Consider the following 27006-nt stretch of genomic DNA (forward strand, 5'->3'; position numbering starts at 1 on the left):
TTAGTTCAGTTTAGAGTTGTCAGGTTCTATTTCCTGCTTCTCCATCTATCATGACAGATATTATTTTTAACACTTAAAATGGCCACTGAAATAAGAACGAGGCTTGAGTATATGTCATTCCATTCTTAAACATTCATTCAATATAGCCACAGATCTCAAGATAAAGCTTGGTTTTTTAACCCAATACACTCATCTATTATGGCCAGCCAATCAAATGCACATATCTAATGTAGCTGCTTAACTTAAAACGAGGCTTGGATATCTATTTCCATACAGAGATCAAAACGAGGCTTGGCCTCTCATCCCATTATAATGGTATAATCGAAAACGAGGCTTGGCCATCTAATATATGGTAACGGCGGCCATTTTGGTTTTCAAACCAAGGCTTGGCCGTTCATCACATTATAGTGGAGTAACGAGAATGAGGCTTAGCCATCTAATACCTGGTAACGGTGTCCGTTTTGGTTTTCAAACCGAGGTTTGACAAACAGCGGTCTTAACTGTACTCTCCTATTTTATATAAATGCATGGTGATGAGTGATCTTTCATGAAACACGTTGAGCAGAGTCCATGCTCGCGACGTTACAATGCCCGCCGATACCAAGAGGCTGTGGGCTTGAATTCCAGGACTGATATACATTGCATATATGCTTGTTTTTAACTGCCTCTATGTAAGTAGTTGGTATCTTTTATCTTTAATACATTTTATATGGTTTCACACTATGGACGTTTCTTTGATTCATCTTACATGCATGATTTGCCGGTGAACCATCGATTATTCCCTATGTGAGTGTTCCCATTGGACACCAAAGAAAAGCCATAGAGGTCTCCTGTTTCGCTGCAAAGCAAAGAGGGTTGATGACTCCTGTCTTAAGGATATTCTATCATACTGCTCTCATGACTCTTATAATCTAGAGTCCATTTCCTCTGGTATGCGGCCATCTGTATATGGTGGAGGCGCACCTGGGTATTTTACCTTTACCTATTTACTATACTACAGTTTATATTGATACAATGTTATACTCCTTATACCTAGTTGGTTTAATGCATCTAGACCAGTGTTTCCCAGGTTTATTAAATTAGGTACACCTAACCTTAATAACACCATATAAATGCTTTATAAAAAGTATCTTCTGGCATATGACAATACCTATCAATGTAGACAAACTGAGGGTGCAGCAAAAAAATAAATGTACTCTTGGTATTGTTCTCATTGTGCTGAAGAAGAAAATCCTGCTTGCAGATAAAGAAAGCAGTGGTCTTTATGCCAGCAAGGTTATTTTGTGACTAGGTAGGTAGTAGGGATGAGCCGAACATCCCCCTGTTCGGTTCGCACCAGAACTTGCGAACAGGCAAAAAATTTGTTCGAACACGCGAACACCGTTAAAGTCTATGGGACACGAACATGAATAATCAAAAGTGCTAATTTTAAAGGCTTATATGGAAGTTATTGTCATAAAAAGTGTTTGGGGAACTGGGTCCTGCCCCAGGGGACATGGATCAATGCAAAAAAAAGTTTTAAAAACGGCCGTTTTTTCGGGAGCAGTGATTTTAATAATGCTTAAAGTGAAACAATAAAAGTGTAATATTCCTTTAAATTTCGTACCTGGGTGGTGTCTATAGTATGCCTGTAAAGGGGCGCATGTTTACTGTGTTTAGAACAGTCTGACAGCAAAATGACATTTCAAAGGAAAAAAAGTAATTTAAAACTACTCCCTATTTATGAATTGCCGGTCTGACAATACACATAAAAGTTCATTGATAAAAACGTCATTGGGAATTCCCCACAGGGGAACCCCAAACCAAAATGTAAAAAAAAATGACGTGGGGGTCCCCCTAAATTCCATACCAGGCCCTTCAGGTCTGGTATGGATATTAAGGGGAACCCCGGCCAAATTTTTTTTAAAAATGGCGTGGGGCCCCCAAAAATCCATACCAGACCCTTATCTGAGCACACAACCTGGCAGGCTGCAGAAAAAGAGGGGGGACGAGAGAGCGCCCCCCTCCTGAACCGTACCAGACCACATGCCCTCAACATTGGGAGGGTGCTTTGGGGTAGCCCCCCAAAACACCTTGTCCCCATGTTGATGGGGACAAGGGCCTCATCCCCACAACCCTAAAAGTACCCCTACCAGTTCACAAAAAGTGTCAAAAATATTAAAAATGGCAAGAGACAGTTTTTGACAATTCCTTTATTTAAATGCTTCTTCTTTCTTCTTTTTCTATCGTCTTTCTTCTATCTTCCATCTTCCTTCGGTTTCTTCCTCCATCTTCTTCTTCTTCTTCTGGTTCTTCTGGTTCTTCCTCCGGTGTTCTCGTCCTGCATCTTCATCCGTGGCGTCTTCTTCCCTTCTTCCCCTCGGGCCGCTCCGCATCCATGATGGCATGGAGGGAGGCTCCCGCTGTGTGACGCTTCTCCTCTTCTGACAGTTCTTAAATAACTGGTGACCACACCCCCCTCTGACGTCACGGGGAATGCCACAGGGAAGTCCCCGTCAAGTCCCCGTGTGTCAGAGGGGGGCGGGGTCACTGGGTGGCTCCGCCCCCTGTTATTTAAGAACCGTCAGAAGAGGAGAAGCGTCACACAGCGGAAGCCTCCCTCCATGCCATCATGGATGCGGAGCGGCCTGAGGAGAAGAAGGGAAGAAGACGCCGCGGATGAAAATGCAGGACGAGAACACCGGAGAAAGAACCAGAAGAACCAGAAGAAGATGGAGGAAGAAACCGAAGGAAGATAGAAGATAGAAGATAGAAGAAAGAAGAAGCATTTAAATAAAGGAATTGTCAAAAACTGTCTCTTGTCATTTTTAACATTTTTGACAGTTATTTTGTGAAATGGTAGGGGTAAAGTACCCCCTTACATTTCACACAGGGGGGAGGGCCGGGATCTGGGGGTCCCCTTGTTAAAGGGGCTTCCAGATTCCGATAAGCCCCCCGCCCGCAGATCCCCACAACCACCGGGCAAGGGTTGTGGGGATGAGGCCCTTGTCCCCATCAACATGGGGACAACGTGTTTTGGGGGCTACCCCAAAGCACCCTCCCAATGTTAAGGGCATGTGGCTTGGTACGGTTCAGGAGGGGGGGCGCTCTCTCGTCCCCCCCTCTTATCCTGCGGCCTGCCAGGTTGCGTGCTCGGATAAGGGTCTGGTATGGATTTTTGGGGGTACCCCACACCATTTTTTTTTAAATTTTGGCACGGGGTTCCCCTTAAAATCCATAACAGACCTGAAGGGTCTGGAATAGATTTTGAGGGGGAACCCACGCCATTTTTTTTTTAAATTTCGGCCAGGGTTCCCCTTAATATCCATACCAGACTTGAAGGGCCTGGTATGGAATTTAGGGGGACCCCCCACGTCATTTTTTTTTTTTTATTTTGGTTTGGGGCTCCCCTGTGGGGAATTTCCATGATGTTTTTATCAATGAACTGTTATGTGTATTGTCGGACCGGCAATTCATTAACAGTCGCGAGTAGTTTTAAATGACTTTTTTTCCTTTGAAATGCCATTTTGCTGTCAGACTGTTCTAAACACGGGAAACATGCGCTCCTTTACAGGCATACTATGGACACCCCCCAGGTACGAAATTTAAAGGAATATTACACTTTTATTGTTTCACTTTAAGCATTATTAAAATCACTGCTCCCGCAAAAACGTCAGTTTTTAAAACTTTTTTTTGCATTGATCCTTGTCCCCTGGGGCAGGACCCAGGTCCCCAAACACTTTTTATGACAATAACTTGCATATAAGCCTTTAAAATTAGCACTTTTGATTTCTCCCATAGACTTTTAAAGGGTGTTCCGCGGCTTTCGAATTTTCCGCGAACACCCCAAATTGTTCTCTGTTCAGCGAACGAGCCAACAGCCAATGTTCGAGTCGAACATGAGTTCGACTCGAACTCGAAGCTCATCCCTAGTAGGTAGCATGTTGGACCAGTGCAGATAGGCCATTGCTTTCACAAAAAGCACAATAGTCATTTTGTTAAGGGGTTTTATCAAGTAAGGGTCAGATAGTGAATAGAGTAGTAAATAGTACTTATCTGCATCACCGCCATCTTTTGATTGCAAGTCCAACTTTGCTCCACTTCTAAAATGTGCAGCCAGCTTCAATATACCTCCTATTCTACATATTAGGTCTGTAAAGCACAGAGATGTTGCCAACCAGACATAAGCCTGCAGGCCATAGCAAGGAAGATCACCAGGGCCGTGACTAGAACATTTGGGGTTTGAGAAATTAATTCCTTCTAAATACCCAAAGTGTCCTCCACCCTCCCAGCTCCCTACCCATCCATTTTTAAGTAAACTGAATATCATCTGTAAAATTCTTTGTACAAATATACCTACTAGTTTTTTGTACACACCAAGCTGTATTTGCTAAAAAACAAAAACAAAACTGGTCATTTTCAGTATGACATATTTTAATTGTTTTTCACTCACCTACATCATAATCATTATGTGTGACCACATAAATCTCATGTCCTTTGCGTGCTTCCTCCTCTATCTCTTGCTTGCCTTTAGACGGATTAATAAGTACCCCTGCTGATAAACCTAATCTCAAAATAGTCAAATAATGCAATTAATTTAAAATATATCTAAAAATATTTGTACAGCATAGTTGTTCATTTTTAAAGACAATAATAAATAACAATAACCAAGTAATGATTACCAACCTCTTTCATACTTCCTTCCAAATGTAATTTCACTAAGATTTATAGTGGGTGGAAACATTGTTGTCTGGTCATGCGATTTCCCAAGTGGTGTTCGTCTATGACTAGAATATAATGACTCTCGCTTCTCAATTAATTTTTGCTGGAACAGTGGTTTTGATGGTACATTTATTAATGAACCAGCCTAAATAAAGGAAGGGATGGGGTGAATGACATATACATAAATATATACAAATATACACGCCGTTCTTGTCTTAATTTTTTTACCGCCACTTTTTTTTTCTTTTGTTCAGCTGTCAACGAGGAAACCCATTGACAGTTGATAACTCATCGGTTGTTAAGGACGCCAAGGCCGGCTTCCCAGGCCCCGCTCCTTAACAATCAGCTTACACTGCACCCTGATTGGGTAAAGCTTTGCCCAGTCAGGGTGCAGAAAGCACTGTGCAGCGTTCAGTGCATTGCAGAACGTTTTAATCGGGGTGAACACCCAGTCAAGTGTTCGACGAAGGGTTGAACAGGCAAATGTTAGGCCCGAACCGTTTGCCCATCCCTACTCAACAGTGTGAACTTAGCATGAAGCTTGTAGCTCTCATATTTCTGTATATTTGGTATTAACTTTTGAGTTAGGTGGAAGGCAGAGATGGGATAGAAATCCACTCATCAGATGTCTGCCCTGGGCCTTTAAATGTCTAAGGGCAGTCTTGATTATTTTCAGAGATTTAAATAATTGCAACCTAAACAAAATATTTTTTACAGTAAATTTTGTACTTCAGGTTTTTTAAACTGTGATATGTTGAGGAACTTAGCTCAGTGGTATAAGCATTTTTAGAGAGTCCCTGCCAGTCCGAACTGTGGTTTAAGGAATGTTGGACCACTTTCATTAAACAAAAGCAAAGTTCAACAAAAACAGTTTCCCACGCAGGGGTTTCCACCATCAAAACACAAAATGAAAAAGAATACCAAGCCACCTGTCTCTCTCTTCAGCACTCCTGTCTCTCTCAGCTATTTCAGTTGCAGCACTGTGATGCACAGTCCCACTCACTGGCTTCTCGATAGGGGGACTCTTAAAACCCCAGGGCTCTCTCACTCCTCTGAGACTTCCAGATACCTTCAGTCCCCTGGTCTTGCCTAGTCATCTCAGTTCTGTCATTCTCCCAGACTCACTTAGCTGTCTTGACTCTCTCAGTCCTATGGACAAGGAATCTCTCCTCCAGCATGGAGTGCTGTTTCATGTGTGGAGCACATGTGTCTCCTAATGGGAGCCCTGTCCTATGGTCAGGTCCTTCACTTTAAGGACTGGGTACACTTGCACTCACAGCCTGCTGGTCTCCTGCAAGACCTGGACACTGGGGGGAGATTTCCTCCCTCCCAAAAATCCTCAAAATCTCCAAATTTTGGAATCCAATCTGGAGATACCAAAACCCAGAGAAAGTTGAAAAACCTTTTACTGTTAAGAATAAATATTCTGGAGCTCCACACTCTGCATATGTGGGAACCCTGTGTCATATCTATATCCCCTTTCACAGTGGCAGGGCCTCGCTCTGTAACAAAACCAATAGTAATTTTGTTGCTTTTTCTAAACTTGGGAGGCCTATTAATTACCTGATATCCTAAGCAACAGTTATTTTACATCTGTGTTCCCCCTACAATAAATAACTAGTTGACTGTGTCTCTAGCTCCCTTCACCATTGAAAATTATGACATGCTCTACAGGAGATGTGGCAACACCCATAAAACCCACAGACAGTAATGCTGGCCATACATTTAGCAATTTTTCAATAGAACAAAATCTGGTCACCTGCAACTGGAACATTTCACAGTAATTCAACATCCAGTTTCCTGTTTTAAGCAACCAATAAAGATCTGCTCCTGTGAGATGATGTAATGGATGCTTAGAAGTATGCCGTAACGGCCATGGGGAGTACTCAGTTCTGGTGAATTTTCATGGATATATTCTTGAACATTACATGCATGCACTGCTTTTGCTTTTAGTATATCAGAGCAAGATATTCCTGCAGCATTGCCTTAGGTCAGTGTCCCAGCTTACAACCTTCATTAAACAGGCCCTTACGTTTTCTCTAAAGCAAGAGATGTACTTTCTCTGAAAATTAGGGTTATGTCATGTTACCAGGTTAGATGTAAACAGTACTCAGCAGAGAAAAATGTGAGAAAGAAAGCAAAGATTCCTTTCACTGTGTGTGGATCAGCTCATGATTACAGTAATCTTTTTAAAAGTATAAAACTATTTTAATCAGGAGATAATGTACATTATATGGAATGCTACATTTATTTGTAATTTTAAATTTTGCATATACATAATATATGCTACATCCAGATGCAAACTGTCTTTACATACATAGGATCATATCACTAGTTTAAAAAAAAAATGTCTGATTTTAGAACAACTTTAAGAGACAGGGCTTGTCTGTCCAGCTTAAGAATAAACATTTGTACAGTATATACAGTTACTTACACTAAGTGATGGGTAGGTGCTCACACCATGCACTATGTAATTTTCCAAATCGGGATCATTTGCTTTGCCATAGAATATAGTCCTAGCACCAGGTTTGGAGCGTCTGGTGTTAAGGAACTTCTGGACAACAGGTGGGGTTGAAGACTAACAGGAAATGCAACAAAAAACATTAACATTATACCATAACATATTGTACTAAATTTTGTATACCAGTGTTTCATAAACTATGTGTGTACCACTAGTGATAATTAGTAATGAGCAAACCAGGGAAAATTTTACTTTCTGCACCTTCGCTGAACCCATTAGGAATTTCACCAAAACTGAACATAGCGCTGAATCCCATGGAAGTCTATTGCAGCCAGATCTTGTTATCTGGCCTATTTCATGACTAATGTGCACTTGTTAAAGCGAAAGTAAACCCACCAATTTAACAGTTTCATTGGCTGTGCTCTCAACCAAACTGTCAAACCATCCAATGGCTGGTGTCATAACTGATCACATGTGCAGCATCATGGCACTTTAAGATTAACCACTTCAGCCCCGGAGGATTTGGCAGCTCAATGACTTTTTACATTTTGGCACTGCACTGCTTTAACTGGTAATTGCGCGGTCATGCAGTGTTGTACCCAAACGAAATTTGCGTCCTTTTTTTCCCACCAATAGAGCTTTCTTTTGATGGTATTTGATTGCCTCTGCGTTTTTTATTTTTTGCGATATAAACGGAAAAAATAAAAATTTTGAAAAAAATGATATTTTCTACTTTTTGTCATAAAAAAAGCCACATGTCTTTGGTAAAAAAAAATGTCAAAAAGCGTATATTTATTGATTTGCGCAAAAGTTATAGTGTCTACAAACTAGGGTACATTTTCTGGAATTTACACAGCTTTAAGTTTATGACTGCCTCATTTCTTGAGGTGCTAAAATGGCAGTGCAGTACAACCCCCCCCCCCCTCCAAATAACCCCATTTTGGAAAATAGACACCCCAAGGAAATTGCTGAGAGGCATGTTGAGCCCATTGAATATTTTATTTTTTTGTCACAAGTGATTGAAAAATGACAAAAAAATGATATATTTCTCACACATGCCATGGTTATATGTGGAATTACACCCCAAAATACATTCTGCTGCTTCTCCTGAGTATGGGGATACCTCATGTGTGAGACTTTTTGGGAGTCTAGCCACGTACAAGACCCCGAAAACCAAGCACCACCTTCAGGATTTCTAAGGGTGTCAATTTTTTATTTCACTCCTCGCTACCTATCACAGTTTCGAAGGCCATAAAGTGCCAAGATAGCACAACCCCCCCCCCCCAAATGACCTCATTTTGGAAAGTAGACACCCCAAGCTATTTGCTGATAGGCATGTTGAGTCAATGGAATATTTTATATTTTGCCACAAGTTGCGGGAAAACTAAATTCTTTTGCACAAAGTTGTCACTAAATGATCTATTGCTCAAACATGCCATGGGCATATGTGAAATTACACCCCAAAATACATTCCGCTGCTTTTCCTGAGTACGGGGATACCACACATGTGAGACTTTTTGGGAGCCTAGCTGTGTACAGGGCCCCGAAAACCAAGCACCGCCTTCAGGCTTTCTAAGGGCGTAAAATGGTGATTTCACTTCCTCACTACCTATCACAGTTTCGGAGGCCATGAAATGACAAGATAGCACAAAAAAAACCCAAATGAACCCATTTTGGAGACACTTCAAGTTATTTGCTGAGAGGCATGTTGAGTCCATGGAATATTTTATATTTTGCCACAAGTTTTGGGAAAATTACAATTTTTTTTTTTTTACACAACGTTGTCACTAAATGATATATTGTTCAAACATGGCATGGTTATATGTGGAATTACACCCCAAAATACATTCTGCTGCTTCTCCTGAGTACGGGGATACCATATGTGTGGAACTTTTTGGCAATCTAACCAATCACTGCCTTCAGGCTTTCTAAGGGCATACATTTTTTATTTCACTCCTCACTGCCTATCACAGTTTCGGAGGCCATGAAATGCCCAGATAGCACAACCCCCCCCCCCCCCCCAAATGACCCCATTTTGCAAAGTAGACCCCCCAAGCTATCTGCTGAGAGGAATGTTAAGTATTTTGCAGATCTCACTTTTTGTCACAAAGTTTTGAAATTTGAAATTTTCAAAAATAAATAAGATCTTCAAAATACTCACAATGCCTCTTAGCAAATACCTTGGGGTGTCTACTTTCCAAAATGGGGTCATTGGGGGGGGGGGGTTGTGCTATCTGGACATTTCAGGGCCTCCGTAACTGTGATAGGTAGTGAGGAGCGAAATCACAATTTTACACCTTTAGAAAGCCATGGACTCAACATGCCTCTCATCCAATAGTTTGGGGTGTCTACTTTCCAAAATGGGGTCATTTGGGGGGGTTTTGTGCTATCTTGGCATTTTAAGGCCTTCAAAACTGGGATAGGTAGTGAGGAGTGAAATCAAAAATTTACACCCTTAGAAATCCTGAAGGCGGTGATTGGTTTTCAGGGTCCTGTAGGTGGCTAGGCTCCCAAAAAGTCTCACACATGAGGTATCCCCGTACTCAGAAGAAGCAGCAGAATGCATTTTGGGGTGTAATTCCACATATAACCATGCCACAATATATAATTTAGTGACAACTTTGTGCAAAAAAAAAAAAAGTGTAATTTTCCTGAAACTTGTGGCAAATTATAAAATATTCCATGGACTCAACATGCCTATCAGCAAATAGCTTGGGGTGTCTACTTTCCAAAAAGGGGTAATTTGGGGGGGGGGTTGAATTGTCCTGGCATTTTATGCACAACATTTAGAAGCTTATGTCACACATCACCCACTCTTCTAACCAATTTGAAGACAAATTAAATTTTAATGCACTAAAACACACTATATTGCCCAAATGTTTGATGAAATAAAAAAGATGATCTTATGCTAAGTACATGTATACCAAACACGACATGCTTTAAAATTGCACACAAACATGCAGCGGCGACAAGCTACATACATTTTTAAAAGCCTTTACAGGTTACCATTTTAGATTTACAGAGGAGGTCTACTGCTAAAATTACTGCCCTTGATCTGACCTTCGCGGTGATACCTCATATGTATGGTGCAATTGCTGTTTACATATGACACCAGACCGACGCTTGCGTTTGCCTTTGCGCGTGAGCACGGGGGGACGGGGGTGCTTTTTTTTATTATTATTATTTATTTTGCTTTTTTTTATTATTTTTAAACTGTTCCTTTCATTTTTTTTATCATTTTTATTGTTATCTCAGGGAATGTAAATATCCCCTATGATAGCCATAGGTAGTGACAGGTACTCTTTTTTGAAAAAATTGGGGTCTATTAGACCTAGATCTCTCCTCTGCTCTCAAAGCATCTGACCACACCAGGATCGGTGTGATAAAATGCTTTGCCAGTTTCCCAATGGTGTTGTTTATATCTGGCGAAACCAGTCATGAAATGCTCGTAGCTTCCGGTTTCTTAGGCCATAGAGATGATTGGAGCCGTTCTGGTCTCTGATCAGCTCTTCTGGTCTCTGATCAGCTCTATGGTCAGCTGGCGGAACCACCGGCTACATTCTCGGGTTCCCTGTTGGAACAGGAGAGCACGAGAAAACCGTGGAAGACGGTGGGAGGGGGGACATTCCCAAGAATAGTCTAGAGGCTAATTAGCCTCTAGGATTGCTTTTACATGAAAGTCAACCACTGGCTGAAAAAAATAATACCAAGATGATACCTAAACCTGCAGGCATCATTCTGGTATAACCACTCAAAGTCCAGCAACATACCAGTACGTTGCTGGTCCTTGTTGGGCATACATTGTAATGTTCTTTTTTTCATGTAGCCTGTGGGCTGAACGAAAAAAAGAGATTGATCGGTGGGTATGCCCACAATTAGAATACCGCCCTTCATCCACCCACTCCTAATGATGGGTATACATGCACCACTTTTTTTTTTAACTGTGGTGGTGAAATCACCTCCGACAGCGCTGGAGTCACAGCTTTACGTATTATGGAAGCAAACGCTGCTGCTGTCAAGATAAATAAACCCGTGCCCCAGCTGAATGGCGTACCTGCTAAGCAAATAATGGTTAACAATAAAACAAAGTAACATTACAGTATAACAGTAAGACTTACCATACCTGCAAAGCAAATACAATAAAACATAGTAAAAATAAAACATTTCAATCTGTGCTTAAAAAAATATATGCCGAAGCATGGGGGCAATCTGCCCCTAATGTTAGGAGCAAATCGCTCCTCCACCCCTGCCCACATGCTTTGGCAAATATGCTCTTTTTTTAACTGTGGTGGTAAAATCACCTCCGACAGCGCTGGAGTCACGGCTTTATGTATCGTGGGAGCAAACGCTGTTGTGTTGTTGTCAAGATAAATAAACCCGTGCTGCAGCTGAATGGTGTACCTGCTAAGCAAATGATGGTTAAATGATGGTTAATGATGGTTAACAATGAAACAAACATCACAGTATAACATACCATACCTGCAAAGCAAATACAATAAAACATAGTAAAAATAAAACAGAGAGAGAACGATAGACATAGAACAATAGTGAGCGAACAGTAAAGCGGACAGTAGAGAGCGAACATAAGAGAGAGAACAACAGAGAGAGACAAGAAGAATACTGCTTCAAATGCTGCAAAAAAAACCTGTTAGCAGTCGCAGGAATCAGGCCTGACTCTGTGAACGCTGGAGTTATGTGTTTTGTGTTTTTGTAAGTGACAGTGATCGATTGATACTGCACTTGGGTGGACTGGGCTGGGCCGAGGGGCTAAACCCAGGTGCTAGCAGGTATCTGGGCTGATCTCGCTAACACTGCATTTTTGGGAACCCTAAGCTGCTGGGGACACTAGCATCTGATCAGATATCGATCCGTTCAGACACTATACTACTAAGGGAGGCGTATGGTGCGTGTGTGGGTGTAAAATACGGCGGGTGCCCTGACACTATAAAAAATAAACTAGCTAAACTGCGTCACCCGTGACACTTATACAGTGATCACTGGTGACAGGGGGTAATCAAGGGGTTAAACCTTTATTAGGGGGGGTTAGGGGGGTCCCAAGACCTATCTGAGCCTAAGACTAATTACCCTAATGCTGATTTTTCTCACTAATGACACCAGTACAGCGATCAAAAAAAAAATCTGAATGCTGTACTGGGTGACACAGTGACAGGGGGTGAAGGGATTAACTTAGGGGGTGATCGGGGGGTTAAATATGTGCCTATGTGACCTGGTGTCAGTGTAGTGTTGGTGCACTTACTCTGGGTTGTCTTCTTTCCTCAGTCTGGAACGGAAAAGACCGACACGAGGAGAGATGACATCACTTCCCCTGTCAGTGTTTACAGTTACACAGACAGGGGAAGGATCTCATTCGCCAGGACCGATCACCAGGTCCAGGCCAGATTTCATTGGCCTGGGCCTGGAGCTTGATCGGTTCTTGAACGCGCACACGACGTATAGCTACGACACTTTGTGCAGCCGGGCCAACCTGCAGTATAAAAGCGGCGGCTGGTCCGAACAGGTTAAACAGAGGCAGCTTCCTTGGCTGACAATGATTCGGGGGGTTTACTTCCACTTTAAAACAATTTTGAAATACTGTTCAGCAGACCTTATGTCAGAGGGTTTTTTAACCAGTGAAATAAGGTCTATGATGGAAAAGAACTGCCTGCAGCTGGTCAGCTCAGTAAGTTTTATGTTGGTTGCATTCCATTCTGCAATAAGCTCATGGTCGCTTCAGCAATCAAGCAATTAAAACAGATGGATCCCCTAGACATGACTATTTCAAAATAAAATATGAGGGATCTGTTCAGAGCTATAGAGCTGTCTTGTGAGAGAGTAAAATGCAGATACTATTGGGAATATGTGAAACGGTTGGCATGTATTCAGTGGACATTTGGAGAAGACAATATACAGTACTAACTGGAGGCTGGCAGTTTATTTGGGTGGGACATGCAATAATTAGTAATACTACAGGCGGAAGTTACATTTAATAAAGGCAAAAAAAATAATTATATATCTGTAGCCTCTATTAACATTATATTATGATTATATCCTGGAAGTAGCTGCAGAAAAAAAAGATAGGAAACAGAAAAGAACATTTTTAGAATCAGATAACAGAATAATTATTTGTCACATTTTGCAGCATTACAGGAAAAGTACAACTGGATCTTGCAGTAGTCCCTCAAGTAGGATCCACTCTGACCGATCCCTTTTTGCAAACCAGGACTTCAGCCCTCAGGTTGACAGGGAATTTACGGCAGATGCATACACAGCAAGTGAGATCATATATTCATAAACAACCTGGTGGTTTAAATTGAACCTTTCAAGATATTTATATAAAGTAGAAGCTTTCTGGAAGTGGATACCTTTATGGAAAGCTTGAAGTAAAACTTCAAGTATCCCCAGCTCTGCCTGATTTATTGCAAATAGCTTTTCAGCTTTGGTGATATAATTGCTATACATCTACGTGGATGTCAGAATGCAGGTTTTTTTACATGGCTTACTAGCAGTTACAGGCAGTTTACATACACTCTTAGAGACATCGAAGGCTGTAGAATCCTTTACAAACCTATGGGCTATTATAAAAAGGGTTCAGAAGATACAGCTTACTGTGTCTGCCCTATAAACACATGAATGTTGCAACAGTAACTAGGCAGCTATAAAGACATTCTGTGAGAACCGAGCCTGAGGTGTGTGCTGATACGATGTTCCAGTGTGGAGATGGCTTTGGGGAGAATGTATTACTCATTATACATAAAATTAGGCCATTATCACACTTTCATATGTAAAATTAGCTTTGCTAAGACATGTACTTTCACTGTAGCAATGGAGCTAATGACTCTGTATGCACTTTGTATATCATATACTGTATAATTCATTCAAAATCAAGAAATGTTAAAGTATGGCTTCATTTCACATATCACTTAAAATAAATAACTAAAGACATTCACTGCACAAGTATTCAGAGTGCTTCACTTTTTCCACATTTTGTGTGTCGCTGGAGCGCTGCAACGTATGTCACGTCTGTATGAAAATGGACCGTCCTGGTTCCTTGTTCAAAACATGATTCCCGCCATCCTCAGAGTGTGCAGTTCGCTTGCACTGACGTGATGAGGTGCGTCATCCATGACGTAATTGACGTCACTGCCGTGACAAGTAACCAGGACGGTCCATTTACATAAAGACATGACATACATCACAGCGCTCCAGCGACACAGCGACCAGATCTGCAGCGATTACGCTCCCTGGATACCTTGGTGAGAAGTGAGCTCCAGGACTGACCAGGATTGGGCAGCGAGAGATCTCCTACCAGGCCGCCATCAACGGGTCTGCCCGGGACGCCTAGGAATCGAGAGAGACTCATGCCTCCTGGTCAGGTGAGCGGACCTGTGTCCTATTGATCAATTACCAGTTGTTTACTGCTTTCAACACTGTTCTGTGGCTACTACACAAAACCCACAGACTGTTTTACTGACTAATCATTGATCATACAGCTTGATCTGTGTCAGCAGTGCTGAACTAAGGAGTGTGTTTGGCTAATCTATGCCAATGTATCTACAGACCACCTACAACTGGTTCATTCCCCACGAACAGTTTTCTTTCTCTAATGCTGGCCCCCTGGACTAAGTTACTCAGTACCCAAGTCCTTGCTGCATACACACTATATTCCCTAGTGTGGGGGTATTTGGAAGACAGTGTGGTGATACACGCATATCCTGAAGGTACCTGGTACCAAGACCTATGTGTCTGTCACATCCCCACTCTCTACCTTACATGCTGCTATACTCTATACCTGTGCATATCATGTGTGCTTACAGTCTGATCTGATGTGATGTTCTTAATAGACAATGTTGTCTTAGTTTTAAATCTTATTCAGGCATTGGTGACAGGACCCAGTTTCTGTAATCTGATATTTTTGTGCAATAAAGTATTTTCCCTATCTAAGCTGCCTGGCCCGCCTGTTACTCCCTTTTTTCAGAGGAACTCTAACCCCGGTTTCTTCTCTTTACATATTCCATACTACCCTAGTCAATTTGTGCATGACACCCAATACTATAGACCATTCCAATTCATACACTGCGCTAAATGTCACATTATAAAGGCTCATTCCAGTCTGTACAATGTGCTGAACCCCATATAATACAAATTAACCCCTGTTCATTTTATGTATGTCATATACTCTGAAGGACCCTACCTACACATACCTAATTCTACACTCTGCTGAACACCACATATCACTGTCCACCCAGTCTGTTCATTGTGCAGTACAATGAATACTCTAAACCTCCTAACCTGTACAATCTTCTGAATGCATACTATGCTAAAGGCTCATTCCAGTCTGTACACTGTGCTGAACCCCATATAATAGAAATTAACCCCTGTTCATTTTATGTATGTCATATACTCTGAAGGACCCTACCTATACATACCTAATTCTGTACACTCTGCTGTACACCACATATCACTGTCCACCCAGTCTGTTCATTGTGCAGTACAATGAATACTCTAAACCTCCTAACCTGTACAATGTTCTGAATGCATACTATGCACTGCCCCACCTTAGTCTGTACACCTTTGCTGCCCAATACATATTCTAGACTGCAACAGTCTGTTTACTGTGGTGTACATCACCTACTACGGGCCACTCCAGTCTCTACAGTCTTTTTGTCACATATTCCAGACTGCCCCTGTCTGTATGGTGTGCTGTAGGTCACATACTCTGATAAACCCTAGCCTGTATGCTTTGCTATCTGTTACTTACTTCAAACTGCCCCAGTATGAGCATTTTGCTGTATGTTACATGTTTTGGATCATCTTTGTCTTTATGCAATTCTGCATCTCATACTCCCAACTACTCTAGTTTATACCCTGATGTAAGTCACATAATACAGTCTGCACTAGTCTACATGCTAAGCTGTACATCAAATACTCTAGACTGCCCAATTCTGTACACTGTGCTGAATGTTAGATACTTTGTTTCACTCTACATTGTACAGCATGCTGTGTTGTACATCACATACTCCTGGTCACACTACTCCACTGTTCTGTACCCTGTGCTCTATGTAGGGGGTCCCCAACCACCGTGCCGTGGTGTCCCTGCAGCCAGGCCGGTGGGCAGGCAAGCAGGCAGAGAGATAACATCATCTCTCACCACCTGGCCTGCATCACTGCAGTACCATGGGCAGCAGAGAGATTACATCACCTCTCACTGCCCATCCTCACTCTGTGACCTAGCAAATGTGCATGTGCTGAAAAGCTGGGAAGAGACTGCCAGAAGCCTCTTTCTCTGCCGTCACTGTTGCCTGCCACCAAATTGCCCTTACATTAAAAAAGTGACAAGCTGCATCTGGTATTTTTTGGTGGCAGGCAACAGTGGGAAGCTTCAGCTGGTGGCAGGATAGTGACAATTTGCATCTGGTGGAAGGTGACATGACAGGTTGTAGGCCACGTGGCAAGTGACAATCTGCATCTGTTGGCAGGCGACGGTGGCAAGCACTTCTGGTGGCAGGGTGACGGTGGCAAGTGCACCTGATTGCAGGCAACGTGGCAAGTGACAAGCTGCATCCAGTGGCAAGCGATGGTGGCAATTGACACACTCAGGGCCCCCACTGATTCTGCATTATGATGAGTTGAACTATTTGATTTTATATTACAATGTAATAATAGAAATAATGCGCTTCAATCATCCTGACACCATATCAACCATGGTGCCATGGTGATTGAAGCACCAACACCAGCCATTGCCACGACAAATTGCCTGCGAAAAACACTCCAGATTGTGCATTCTGTTAAATATATGGAGAATATTACATACTCTGGACTGTGCGACTTTGTATGATGTACCATAGATTATGATACTTCATATTACATATCATCATAGTATTGCCCAATAAATATACAGAAATCCCTCCGAATGCTAGCAACATTTTAGGACTTTGCATTTCCACCCCTTTCAGCAAACAGGAACATTTCTACTAATCATATGTTTAAAGTTAGAAGTTAAAAATCTTTGGTTGCTATGGCTTAACACCATACTTTCTTGTCTTCAAAAAAAAAAAAACACAAAGCAGTCTTTTGTGTTCTACTTTTACAGCAAATAGCAAAATAATTACACAGCGATAAATACAAAATGTCATATGGAGTTCTTGAGACATGCACAGAATACACATTGTGCTTAGATAATAACATTATTATGCCATGTTAAATTGTTGTGTTCATCTGCTGTCCAGGATAGGGATGAGGATTATGAACAGAACTATGCATAAACTGTCACATTCAGATTCTTGTTGGCTGTAGCTGCTTATGTTCCTATGTAAATTGACGGTCTGTTTTGATTTGTATATAAATAAATGGTATATAGAGGTACCAGCAAAAATATAAAATGACCATACATGTTACAGTAGAATTGTATGATCTCCCTTAGACCTGCCAACAACCATGTAATATCTAGACAATATATTTAATTTATATCCAAACAGATAGGTCCTCACACGATGCAGACATTGGGGTTGATTTACTAAAGGCAAATCCACTTTGCACTACAAGTGCACTTGGAAGTGCAGTCGCTGTAGATCTGAGGGGAAGCTCTGAAATGAGGGGAAGCTCTTCTGATTTCATCATCCAATCATATACAAGCAAAAATTCTGTTTTTTATTTTCCTTGCATGTCCCCCTCAAATCTACAGCGAATGCAATTCCAAGTGCACTTCCAAATGCACTTGCAGTGCACTTGTAGTGCAAAGTGGATTTGCCTTTAGTAAATAAACCCCATTGTTAAATCAAAAATAGTTGCGATAACCAGGTTGGAATGTGGAGACATTTTTACTAAAATATATTTCTGACAGATATACTACAAATACTTTTTTTTTCCTCCTTGCTGATGTTAGTTTGCTATTCATAGCACTATGAGGTTAAATTACTAACGAAAAATAGACTGTGCACTTTGCAAAGTGCAGTTGCACTCTGCAATAGCATTAGCACTCCTGATTATTTATACAGTGCAATTCTGTGTGCCTGCAAACCTAGTAAAAGCAATGTACCACCTGTGTGTGCGCACAGTGCTGATACCCAATATAAGCAGCCGTAAGGGTCAGGAAGGGATGGCAAAATAATTGAAATGAAGTACAGAGCTCCCTCTAGTGAAAAATCTACAAAAAAAAACAAATATCTCCCTCTCAGCTTTGCTGTCAGTTATTGTGTTGAGCTGTATTATACATCTGTAACTTTGATTTTTTTTTTATATTAATAATTGTCATCATATTTGTTTATGTTTGCACTCCAAATAAGAAATTATGTCAGTAATTTCTAATTGCAGATAATAAATTACACTAATGTGTTGAATCAAAAAAGAACAAGTCAGTAGATGGAAAAGGAAATACAAAGAAAGACATTTTGGAAACAACTTTAAAACACGACAATGCTTTTCGGGCAAAACAATGCAGAAAAAAATATTCTCAAATTAAAAAAATATATGTTTTCTCACTGAAATGGTAGAATATGCATCTGAAAAAGCCATGCATTCCAACTGAAAGGGAAAATGACATATCATCCAAAAAAGAAGGAATGGAGACAAGTACACAGTATATAGCTGAAAGAAAAAAGATGAAGATGAAGCGGAACTCCAGGATAAAAAAAAAAGTAAAAAATACCCTTGCAGTGGTGTGTCACCACACAGTAAGGGCTCATGCACACAGGACGTTTTTACAACCGCTGTTACGGGCGTTTTTTTTTAACTGCCTCTAAAAGCCCCTCCATGTTAGCCTATGTGTCCATGCACACATAAACTGTCAGAGGCGTTTGGAGGCATAAGCGTTTAGAGGCAGTAGAAAAAAATAACAGCCTGTGCTTCCAGGAGCAGTAAAAACGAGCTGGAAAAAACAAAAAATGCCACTAAACGTGTCAAGCTGCGTTTAGCCACGTTTGATGTTTTAAGGCGTTTTTACATTATAAAGAGTGTTTTTAACTAATAAACGCCAAAAAACGCGGGAGAACGTGCAATAACGCTAATGTAAAAATGCGGCTAAGTGCGCTAAGTGCTGCTGTAGCGCTGGCATTTTTAAAATGTCCTGTGTGCATGAGCCCTAAGGGTTAAATGTTCCTTTAGCCTAGGAAATGCCTTAAAGTGGTTGTAATCCTCAGACATTAAATATGAACAAAGCATATCCCTCTATAGTGTGTGCTTGTCTCAATTCAGAGCACCAAATGTAATTTCTGTCTGCTGCTTTGTTCCTCTGCTATCTGTATGGGTCACGTCTGATGATTTTCCTGACACCAAGAGCAAAAAGATAACAGGGGAGGGATCTCCAGCTGATTGACAGCCTCAACTCTGTTCCTGTGTGCTGTGTGAAGGGGGCCCTTTCCTCTAATCAGCGCTCAGAGCTCTCCTCACTGAGCTCTGCAAAGTGTAACTTCAGCTCTCTTCCCCTTTTTTCTGACAGCTCAGACAAGCTTTTTAAATTCTGGATTTTGAATGAATGTAGAGAAGAGAAGACTGCAGATAAACAGGTATAACTTATGTAGAAGGAAAACGAAAAAAGAGCAATTTTACTTGCACATGATTGGATGATGGAAGTCTGCAGAGCTACAACTCATTCACTAAACTCTGTAGCAGATTATAGTAAGTATTATAGTTCCTACCTTTTTTCATAATGGGAGAAATTTAATGTATATAACTGATCTGCCAAGGATTTTTTTTTTTTTAGTGGAACATAACTTGACTGTTCATGACAAATACTATTTTACATCAGGGACGTGAAATTTTATGCTTTGTCACTAAAATGTGTATGTATTTTACTCTATTATACCTGTAAAGTATAAGTATATACACTGTAAGTTTTGATGGGAAATAATATTTTGCTTGTAGCCTATCTAAAAGTATTCATGGAAGACTCACTTTAAAAATGTAATTTGTCTGTTTGCATATCCTCAGAAAGATGTGTATCAGGGTGAGGTATTGTTTAATCACGTGAGATAGATGAGGTGTGCTCTTTTCTTACCCTTGGGTAGACCTCAGTCAGACAGCTTGCTGCTCTCTCTCCAATAGGAAATAGCTTTCCAGCCTGAAACATAAATCATTTAGAAGCCAATTAAAAAAATAATTATTGAAGATGACATTTTTTTAGTTTCTTTAGTTAACTGCTGTTCTACACTTTAAAAACTTTAACCCACTTATACAGAATTTTTTTTGGGGGGGGGGGGGGGGGCGGGGGGTTAAAATTTTGGGAATTAAAGTATAACTAAAAGTCAAACTGTTTTTTTTAGTTTTGGATAGAGGGAGGTGGATTAACACCTGTCAGTTTTTTATTGCTGTCTGTGTCCCCGTTAGGGAGATTCACCCTCTCTATTTGTCCTGGTTACCATTATCATTGAAACTGAAAGTAAAAGAAAATACCAAATTTTGGGTTGTCCCCAGAAAAGTAATAGAGGGGAAATCTTCCAGTGGGAACACTAGATAAGCTTAACATAAATAAATCCCCAGGATGGATGGCTTAGCCAATGTAGTAATACCAACCAATATTAAAAAAATTGCAGAGACATATTCCTGGAAACTACAGGCCAGTCAGTCTAACATCAATAGTAGGTAAATTATTGGAGGAGATGAAAAGGGACTATATCCAAGAATTTGCTGAAGATAACAGTATTATTAGTAGTAACCAGCATGGGTTTACGAAGGGCCAATCTTGCCAGACCAATCTGTTATCATTCTATAAGGAAGTGAGCTGCCATCTAGATAAGGGGAGGCCTTTGGATGTGGTGTATCTGGATTTTGCAAAAGCATTTAATACAGTTCCACACAGACGCTTAATATACAAGCTGAGGTCTGTCCACATGGACCATAAGGTTTGTTCTTGGATAGAAAACTGGATACAGGGACGCGTCCGAAGGGTGGAGATAAATAACGTGTACTCAGGCTGGTCTGGAGTGGTAAGTGAGGTACCCCAAGGCTCTATCTTGGGACCAACTCTGTTCAATTTATTCATAAATGATACAGAGGATGGGATATATAGCTCAATCTCAGTTTTTGCAGACAACAAAAAAATAAGCAGGGCAATAACTTCACATCAGAATATAGAAATTTTACAGAAAGACCTGAACAAAATGTCAGGGCTGGGCTCAGCCCTTCCTTCTCAAAGCTGGCCGCTGAGCTTTCGGCTAACTGCCAGTTCCTATCTCTCCACAGTGACTCACCTGTTGATGATATCCTGCTCGTCAGTCCTGCCTACTTAAGCCGTCCAGTCCAGATGATCTCTGCCTTTGCCTTGGTCACATCTCTAGAGACGCTCTCCTGTGTTCCTGTTTAAGACTTGCTTGGCTGACATTCCTTCTGACTCCAGATCCTCCAGATCCTTGCTTGCTGTTCTACTACGCTCATCTCTGGCTCCCTAATGTTTTGGCTTGTCTGACTATCCGTTCCAGTTCCTGAACTCTGGCTATGTTTTGACTGATTCATGGTTTCTGACACAAAATAATGGAGTGGGCAACTAGATGGCAAATGAGGTTTAATGTGGAGAAATGTAAGCTAATGAACTTGGGGGCTAAAAACACAAACTACTCACTAGGGGGGGAACCTCTGGGGGAATCAAGGATGGAGAAAGATCTGGGGTCCTAGTACATGACAGACTGAGCAATAGCATCCAATGTCAAGCTGCAGCTACCAAAGCTGGCAGGATATTAGCATGCATAAAAAAAGGGATATACTCCAGAGATAAAGCGATTATTCTGCCACTTTATAAAACTCTGGTTAGGCTACATCTGGAGTATTCCATCCAGTTCTGGTCACTAGTCCACAGAAGGGATGTGCTGGAGCTGGAGAGAGTCCAAGAAGGGCAACTAAATTAATACAGGGATTGGAGGAGCTCAATTACGAGGAAAGACTTCAAGCACTAAATTTCTTCTCGCTGGAGAAGAGATGCTTGAGAGGGGATATGATAGTGATTTACAAATACCTTATAGGTGATCCGAGCATAGGAAAAAAGCTATTCATTCTCAGGAAGTGTAAGAGGACACAGGGCCACACAATGAGATTGGAGGAGAAGAGGTTTAACCTAAAGCTGCACAGGGGGTTTTTCACTGTCAGGGCAATAAGGAGGTGGAAGCCTCTTCCACAATTGGTGGTATCAGCGAGGAGTATTGATATTTTTAAATCTCCTGGACGCGCATCTTAATGAACACAATATACAGGGATATTGGAAGTGATTATCGACATTGACACACGTACACTAACACAGGTTGAACTGGATGGACTATTGTCTTTATTCAACCTTACCTACTATGTAACTATGTAACACTAGTTCTGGTGGCCAGGGAGTCCCCAAGAGATTCCCTTAATTTGCAGGGATTTCTTCTTACTTCCTGTTTAACTATGGGACAGGAAGTAAAGGTAAATCTCCACAATGGGGCACAGATGGTAAAAATAAACCTTACAGGGATTATAACCCTCCCTTACTCAATCCAAAATAAAATAAAAAAATAATAAAAAAGTTTTGCCTATAGTTCTATTATAAGAACCCGAGTCCCACGTTTCACAGCTTGTATTTCTTGTAAGAAGAGCAGAGCCTTCTTATGATGCTCCTAAAGATATCCGTAATAGATGGATGGAATCTCCTCAGGCATGGGGTGAGTTTTCTGACAATGTGGGTGCTCCCATGTGCAGGCAAAGAATGGGGATGGGGGGGGCTAGGGGGATTTTTTTTTATCTCTCCTTTCTCCCAATTAGTATTTTTTTTATATTTGGCACCAGTGCTGGAGGGAATATTTGTTCTGGGGGGTATATTTGAGGAGGTTAATCCTTGTATGGGCAGGTTTGAATCTTTTTTGGTTATTAAATAGTTGAAAGAGATGGGTAGTAAAATCAAGGTGATATCTTGGAACGTAAGAGGATTGGGAGATAGGGGGAAAAGACCAGCAGTTTTTGAAGCTTTAGAGTTTTATAAACCTAGAATAGTATTTTTGAAGAAGACCCATTTGGAACGAGAGGATTTAGTACTCACTGATATAGCTAGATTTTCTGATCAATTTAATTCCACTTACTCCACATATGCACAGGGAGTTAGTGTGCTGGTAGCTCGTTCCACACGGTTCTCATGTAAACAGAGTTTCATAGACCCTGAAGGTCTATATATTATGTTATTATGTACATTAAATGATAGAAATTTCTTGCTGGTGAATGTTTATGTTCCTCCTCCCTATAGAGAAGAATATAGTGTTGAAGACTGTGTTTAAAAATATATTCCAATGATCAGTTTTTAAACTTTAGTGATGGGAGACTTTAATAATATATTGCATGAGGAGGAGGATAGATTTAATGCTTCAAAGCTCAAGGGGAGGCGAATAAAACAAGATTCGCTAGACAAATTCAGGAGATGGGGTTGGTGGATGTATGGAGACTTAGATTTCCATCGGCGAGAGAATTCTCATGTTGTTCAAGTACTTATGGGTCATTATCAAGAATAGATCTGGCCCTGGGAAATGACTATTTTCTGCCATGGTTGGATTCAATTCAGTATGGCTCTAGAGGCCTTTCAGATCATTCCCCTCTAGTATTGACTATGGAGATGTGGGGGGAAATTTTGCTTCCTCTCTGGAAAGTTAACCCTCAGTGGTTGTCTTTAATGCCGGAGGGGAACCCAAAAAAAACATTATTATTAGATTTTTTTTTTTAAATAAGGGCACTGCTTCTCCGTTAGTGGTTTGGGACGCTATGAAGGCTTATTTATGGGATTTGATGATTAAAGAAATCTCTAAAATCAAGAGCTCATCAAAAAAATGGGAGGCGGAAGTAATGCAGATGGTGAATCAGGCAGAGCAGGACTTTATTGGGGACCCCACTGAAGATAGTCGATTAGCTTGGCAAGAGGCTCAAAAAATATAAAGCACCTTATTGTTAGCCAAGGCAGAAAATAGATTTTTCCAGTCAAAAACAGTATGAAGCTGGGGAACAAGTAGGGCATATGCTGGCAGTAATAGATCGGGCTCAGGAGAGACCAGCAACTGTTGTAGCAGTTAAAGATGAAAGGGGGAGATAGTAAATGATACAAATAGTATTCAGAGTATATTTGTAAACTTTTATTTTACTCTCTAGGAGTCTAAGATGCCGGAAGTAACGAGTCAAATTAAACAGTCCTTAGATGAACTTCGTATTCCTAAAATTAAACCAACAGAAAGAGATTTTTTAGATCTTCTTTAGATTTTTAGAGCCCTATTTCCCTGGAGGTGTTAAAACAAGCAGTACCTCAGACACAAAATAATAAGGCCCCAGGGAAAGATGGATTGCCTATGCACATCTATAAAAAATATGGACAGATATTACTTCCTAAACTTCTGGAGTTATTAAATGAAGCTCTTAGAATACAAAGACTCCCAGATTCAATGCAGTAAACAATTATAATTGTGATTCCTAAACAGGGTAAAGATCCAGCAATGCCAGGATCTTATAGACCTATATCTCTTTTAAGGTTAGATATGAAGATCTTGGCAAGGGTGCTTGCGAATAGCTTATCTAGATATATTAATATCATTAATACCATAATACCATTTAATTTTGTTAAGCGCTGCACAAACTGTTGGCGCTATATACCGTATTTATAGGCGTATAACATGCACTTTTTTCCCCTTAAAATTAGGGGAAAATTGTGGGTGCGTGTTATACGCCGATCCCCTGCGATCCTGAGCTTCAAAATCGCCAACCGCAATTTGAAAATGGCGCCGCCGGCGCCGAAATACACAGAGCCAGTCCTTGGCTCTTCTCGGCCACTTTCGACTTCACTCGAGCCCCGCCCGAACCTAGCCGAGTGTACTCAGCTAGGTTCGGATAGCTCCGCTCACGGTCACGCCCATCCCGGGCGGGACTACGAGTGGACCCGAAAGGGAACAAGAGCCGCCGAGAGGAGCCGAGGACCGGCTCTGTGTATTTCGGCGCCGGCGGCGCCATTTTCAAATCGCGGTTGGCGATTTTGAAGCTCAGGATCGCAGAGGATCACAGGATCGCAGGGGAGCTGCGCCATTTTCAAACTGCGAGCTGCAAGGCTGCACTGGGGCAAGACTGCACTGGGATAAGGCTGCAATGGACACTGGGGAAGGCTGCACTGACAAGGCTGCACTGACAAGGCTGCACTGACATGGCTGCACTGGGGCAAGGCTGCAATGATGGGCATTTAAATGTAAGTTTTTTTTCCCTTAAACTTCCCTCCTAAAAGTTTTTTTTCCTTAAAATTCCCTCCTAAACTTGGGGTGCGTGTTATACGCCAGTGCGTGTTATACGCCGATAAATACGGTAAATCCTGTATAATAATAATATAATAATCCATAGGGATCAAACAGGTTTTATTCCTTCAAGAGTGCATCAACAAATATTCATAGACTTTTTTTTAAATATGCAATTACCTATGGATGAGGTAGGTACAAGAGCAATACTGTGTTTGGATGCACAGAAAGCTTTTGACATGGTGGAGTGGGAGTATCTTTGGGCTGTACTAGCTGCCTTTGGTATAGGACCTGGTTGAGAATGTTGTACAGTGAACCTAAAGCGAGGTTAAGAGTTAACAACAAATTAGCCTCCTCCTTTTTACTGTCGAGAGGAACCAGACAAGGCTACCCTCTGTCCCCACTTTTGTTTGCCTTGGCTATAGAGTCTCTGGCTCTGGCAATTAGACAATCATTTGGAATTAGGGGGTTTGGCCAAGCAGGCAGAGAGGATAAAATAGCCCTATATGCAGATGATGCCCTTATTTTCTTGGGGGATACCTCAAATTCATTAATTTAACTCATGGGCCTCATTTCTGCATTTGGGCTCATTTCTGGCTTTCGGGTTAATTGGAAGAAATCAATATTATTTCCATTAGATGACCTAAAAGCGCCCCTGCAGCATATAGCTTCACAAATTCAAATCAAGGACACATTGATTGAAATCTTTGGGTTTAGAGGTATATAGAAATGTAAAGGAGTATTTAAAGTTGAATCTAAAACCATTATTAATTAAATTTGCGGATAAATGTCGGAGCTGGTGTAAGCTTCCATTGACATTGATTGGCAGAGTAATAGAAAGGTAAAATTGCGCTATTTTAAAAAAATAAGAAAGCTGGAGCAGCTACATAAAATTGTGACTAAAATTTGTAAACATAAGGTGAGTAAAAATGTAGCGCTGATAAAGCTGTGTGAAACAGCTATGTGAACAAAAAAATCAAAAACATGTGAGTGTACATATGTAAAATATGGACTACAAACAAGCAAATCCTATAAAAGTGATGAAACACAAATGAATCAATAAAGGAGTGATAAGTGAATCACAAATGCAATGTGATAGTGATTATGGCAAAGAGTCCATCAGATGGTAACCATCAACATAGAAACAGTCAAAAATAAAGGCGTTGGCAGCAAATATCCCCAAAGGAATAAATGATGAGAACCAAGAGTCTATTAAATTGAGGACATCTTCATATAAGCAGTCAGGGACATCAAGAGTAGTGTTGACAGCATGTATCATAAAAGGGAATGAATGGGTACTCTTACCGGAACGAATGGATCTGTTTGTCAGCGACACTAGATCAATCAAGCATGGATAGAGACAACTCTGGGTATCCTGGAATGATCAGCAGGGAAACTGGAGCAGGCTTCGATATTTTCGGAAAGACAGAATCCATCCAGTATGATCACCGCTACTAGATCGACCTCTCCATTCCACTCCACTTTGCCGTTGCGGTTATTTTCTAAAACTGTAAGATCTAAATGTAACTTCCATGACGCATAGCATCCTAGAGACCAGTTGTCCTCCAAACCCCCAGAAATCGAATTGTCTGCCTGTGTGATTGGCCCGCTGTCCTTCCCAGACCTCTTCACTGAGACATTTCAGGC

At 41.1% G+C, this 27006-nt stretch overlaps 1 protein-coding gene across 1 annotated transcript in view; it reads right to left on the reverse strand.

Moving 5' to 3' along the window:
* The window catches only part of EFHB (EF-hand domain family member B), an 89990-nt gene that overhangs the window by 37263 nt on the left and 25721 nt on the right, over positions 1-27006 (reverse strand). The window contains exons 2-5 of the mRNA XM_073630217.1: positions 20154-20216; positions 7136-7279; positions 4666-4846; positions 4433-4543 (exon numbers count right to left, since the gene is read on the reverse strand). Coding sequence (XP_073486318.1) covers positions 4433-4543; positions 4666-4846; positions 7136-7279; positions 20154-20216 — 499 coding nt within the window. The remainder of the gene's footprint in view (positions 1-4432; positions 4544-4665; positions 4847-7135; positions 7280-20153; positions 20217-27006) is intronic.

Source organism: Aquarana catesbeiana, linkage group LG05 (genome assembly GCF_042186555.1).
Source record: "Aquarana catesbeiana isolate 2022-GZ linkage group LG05, ASM4218655v1, whole genome shotgun sequence".
NCBI classification, from domain to species: domain Eukaryota; kingdom Metazoa; phylum Chordata; class Amphibia; order Anura; family Ranidae; genus Aquarana; species Aquarana catesbeiana.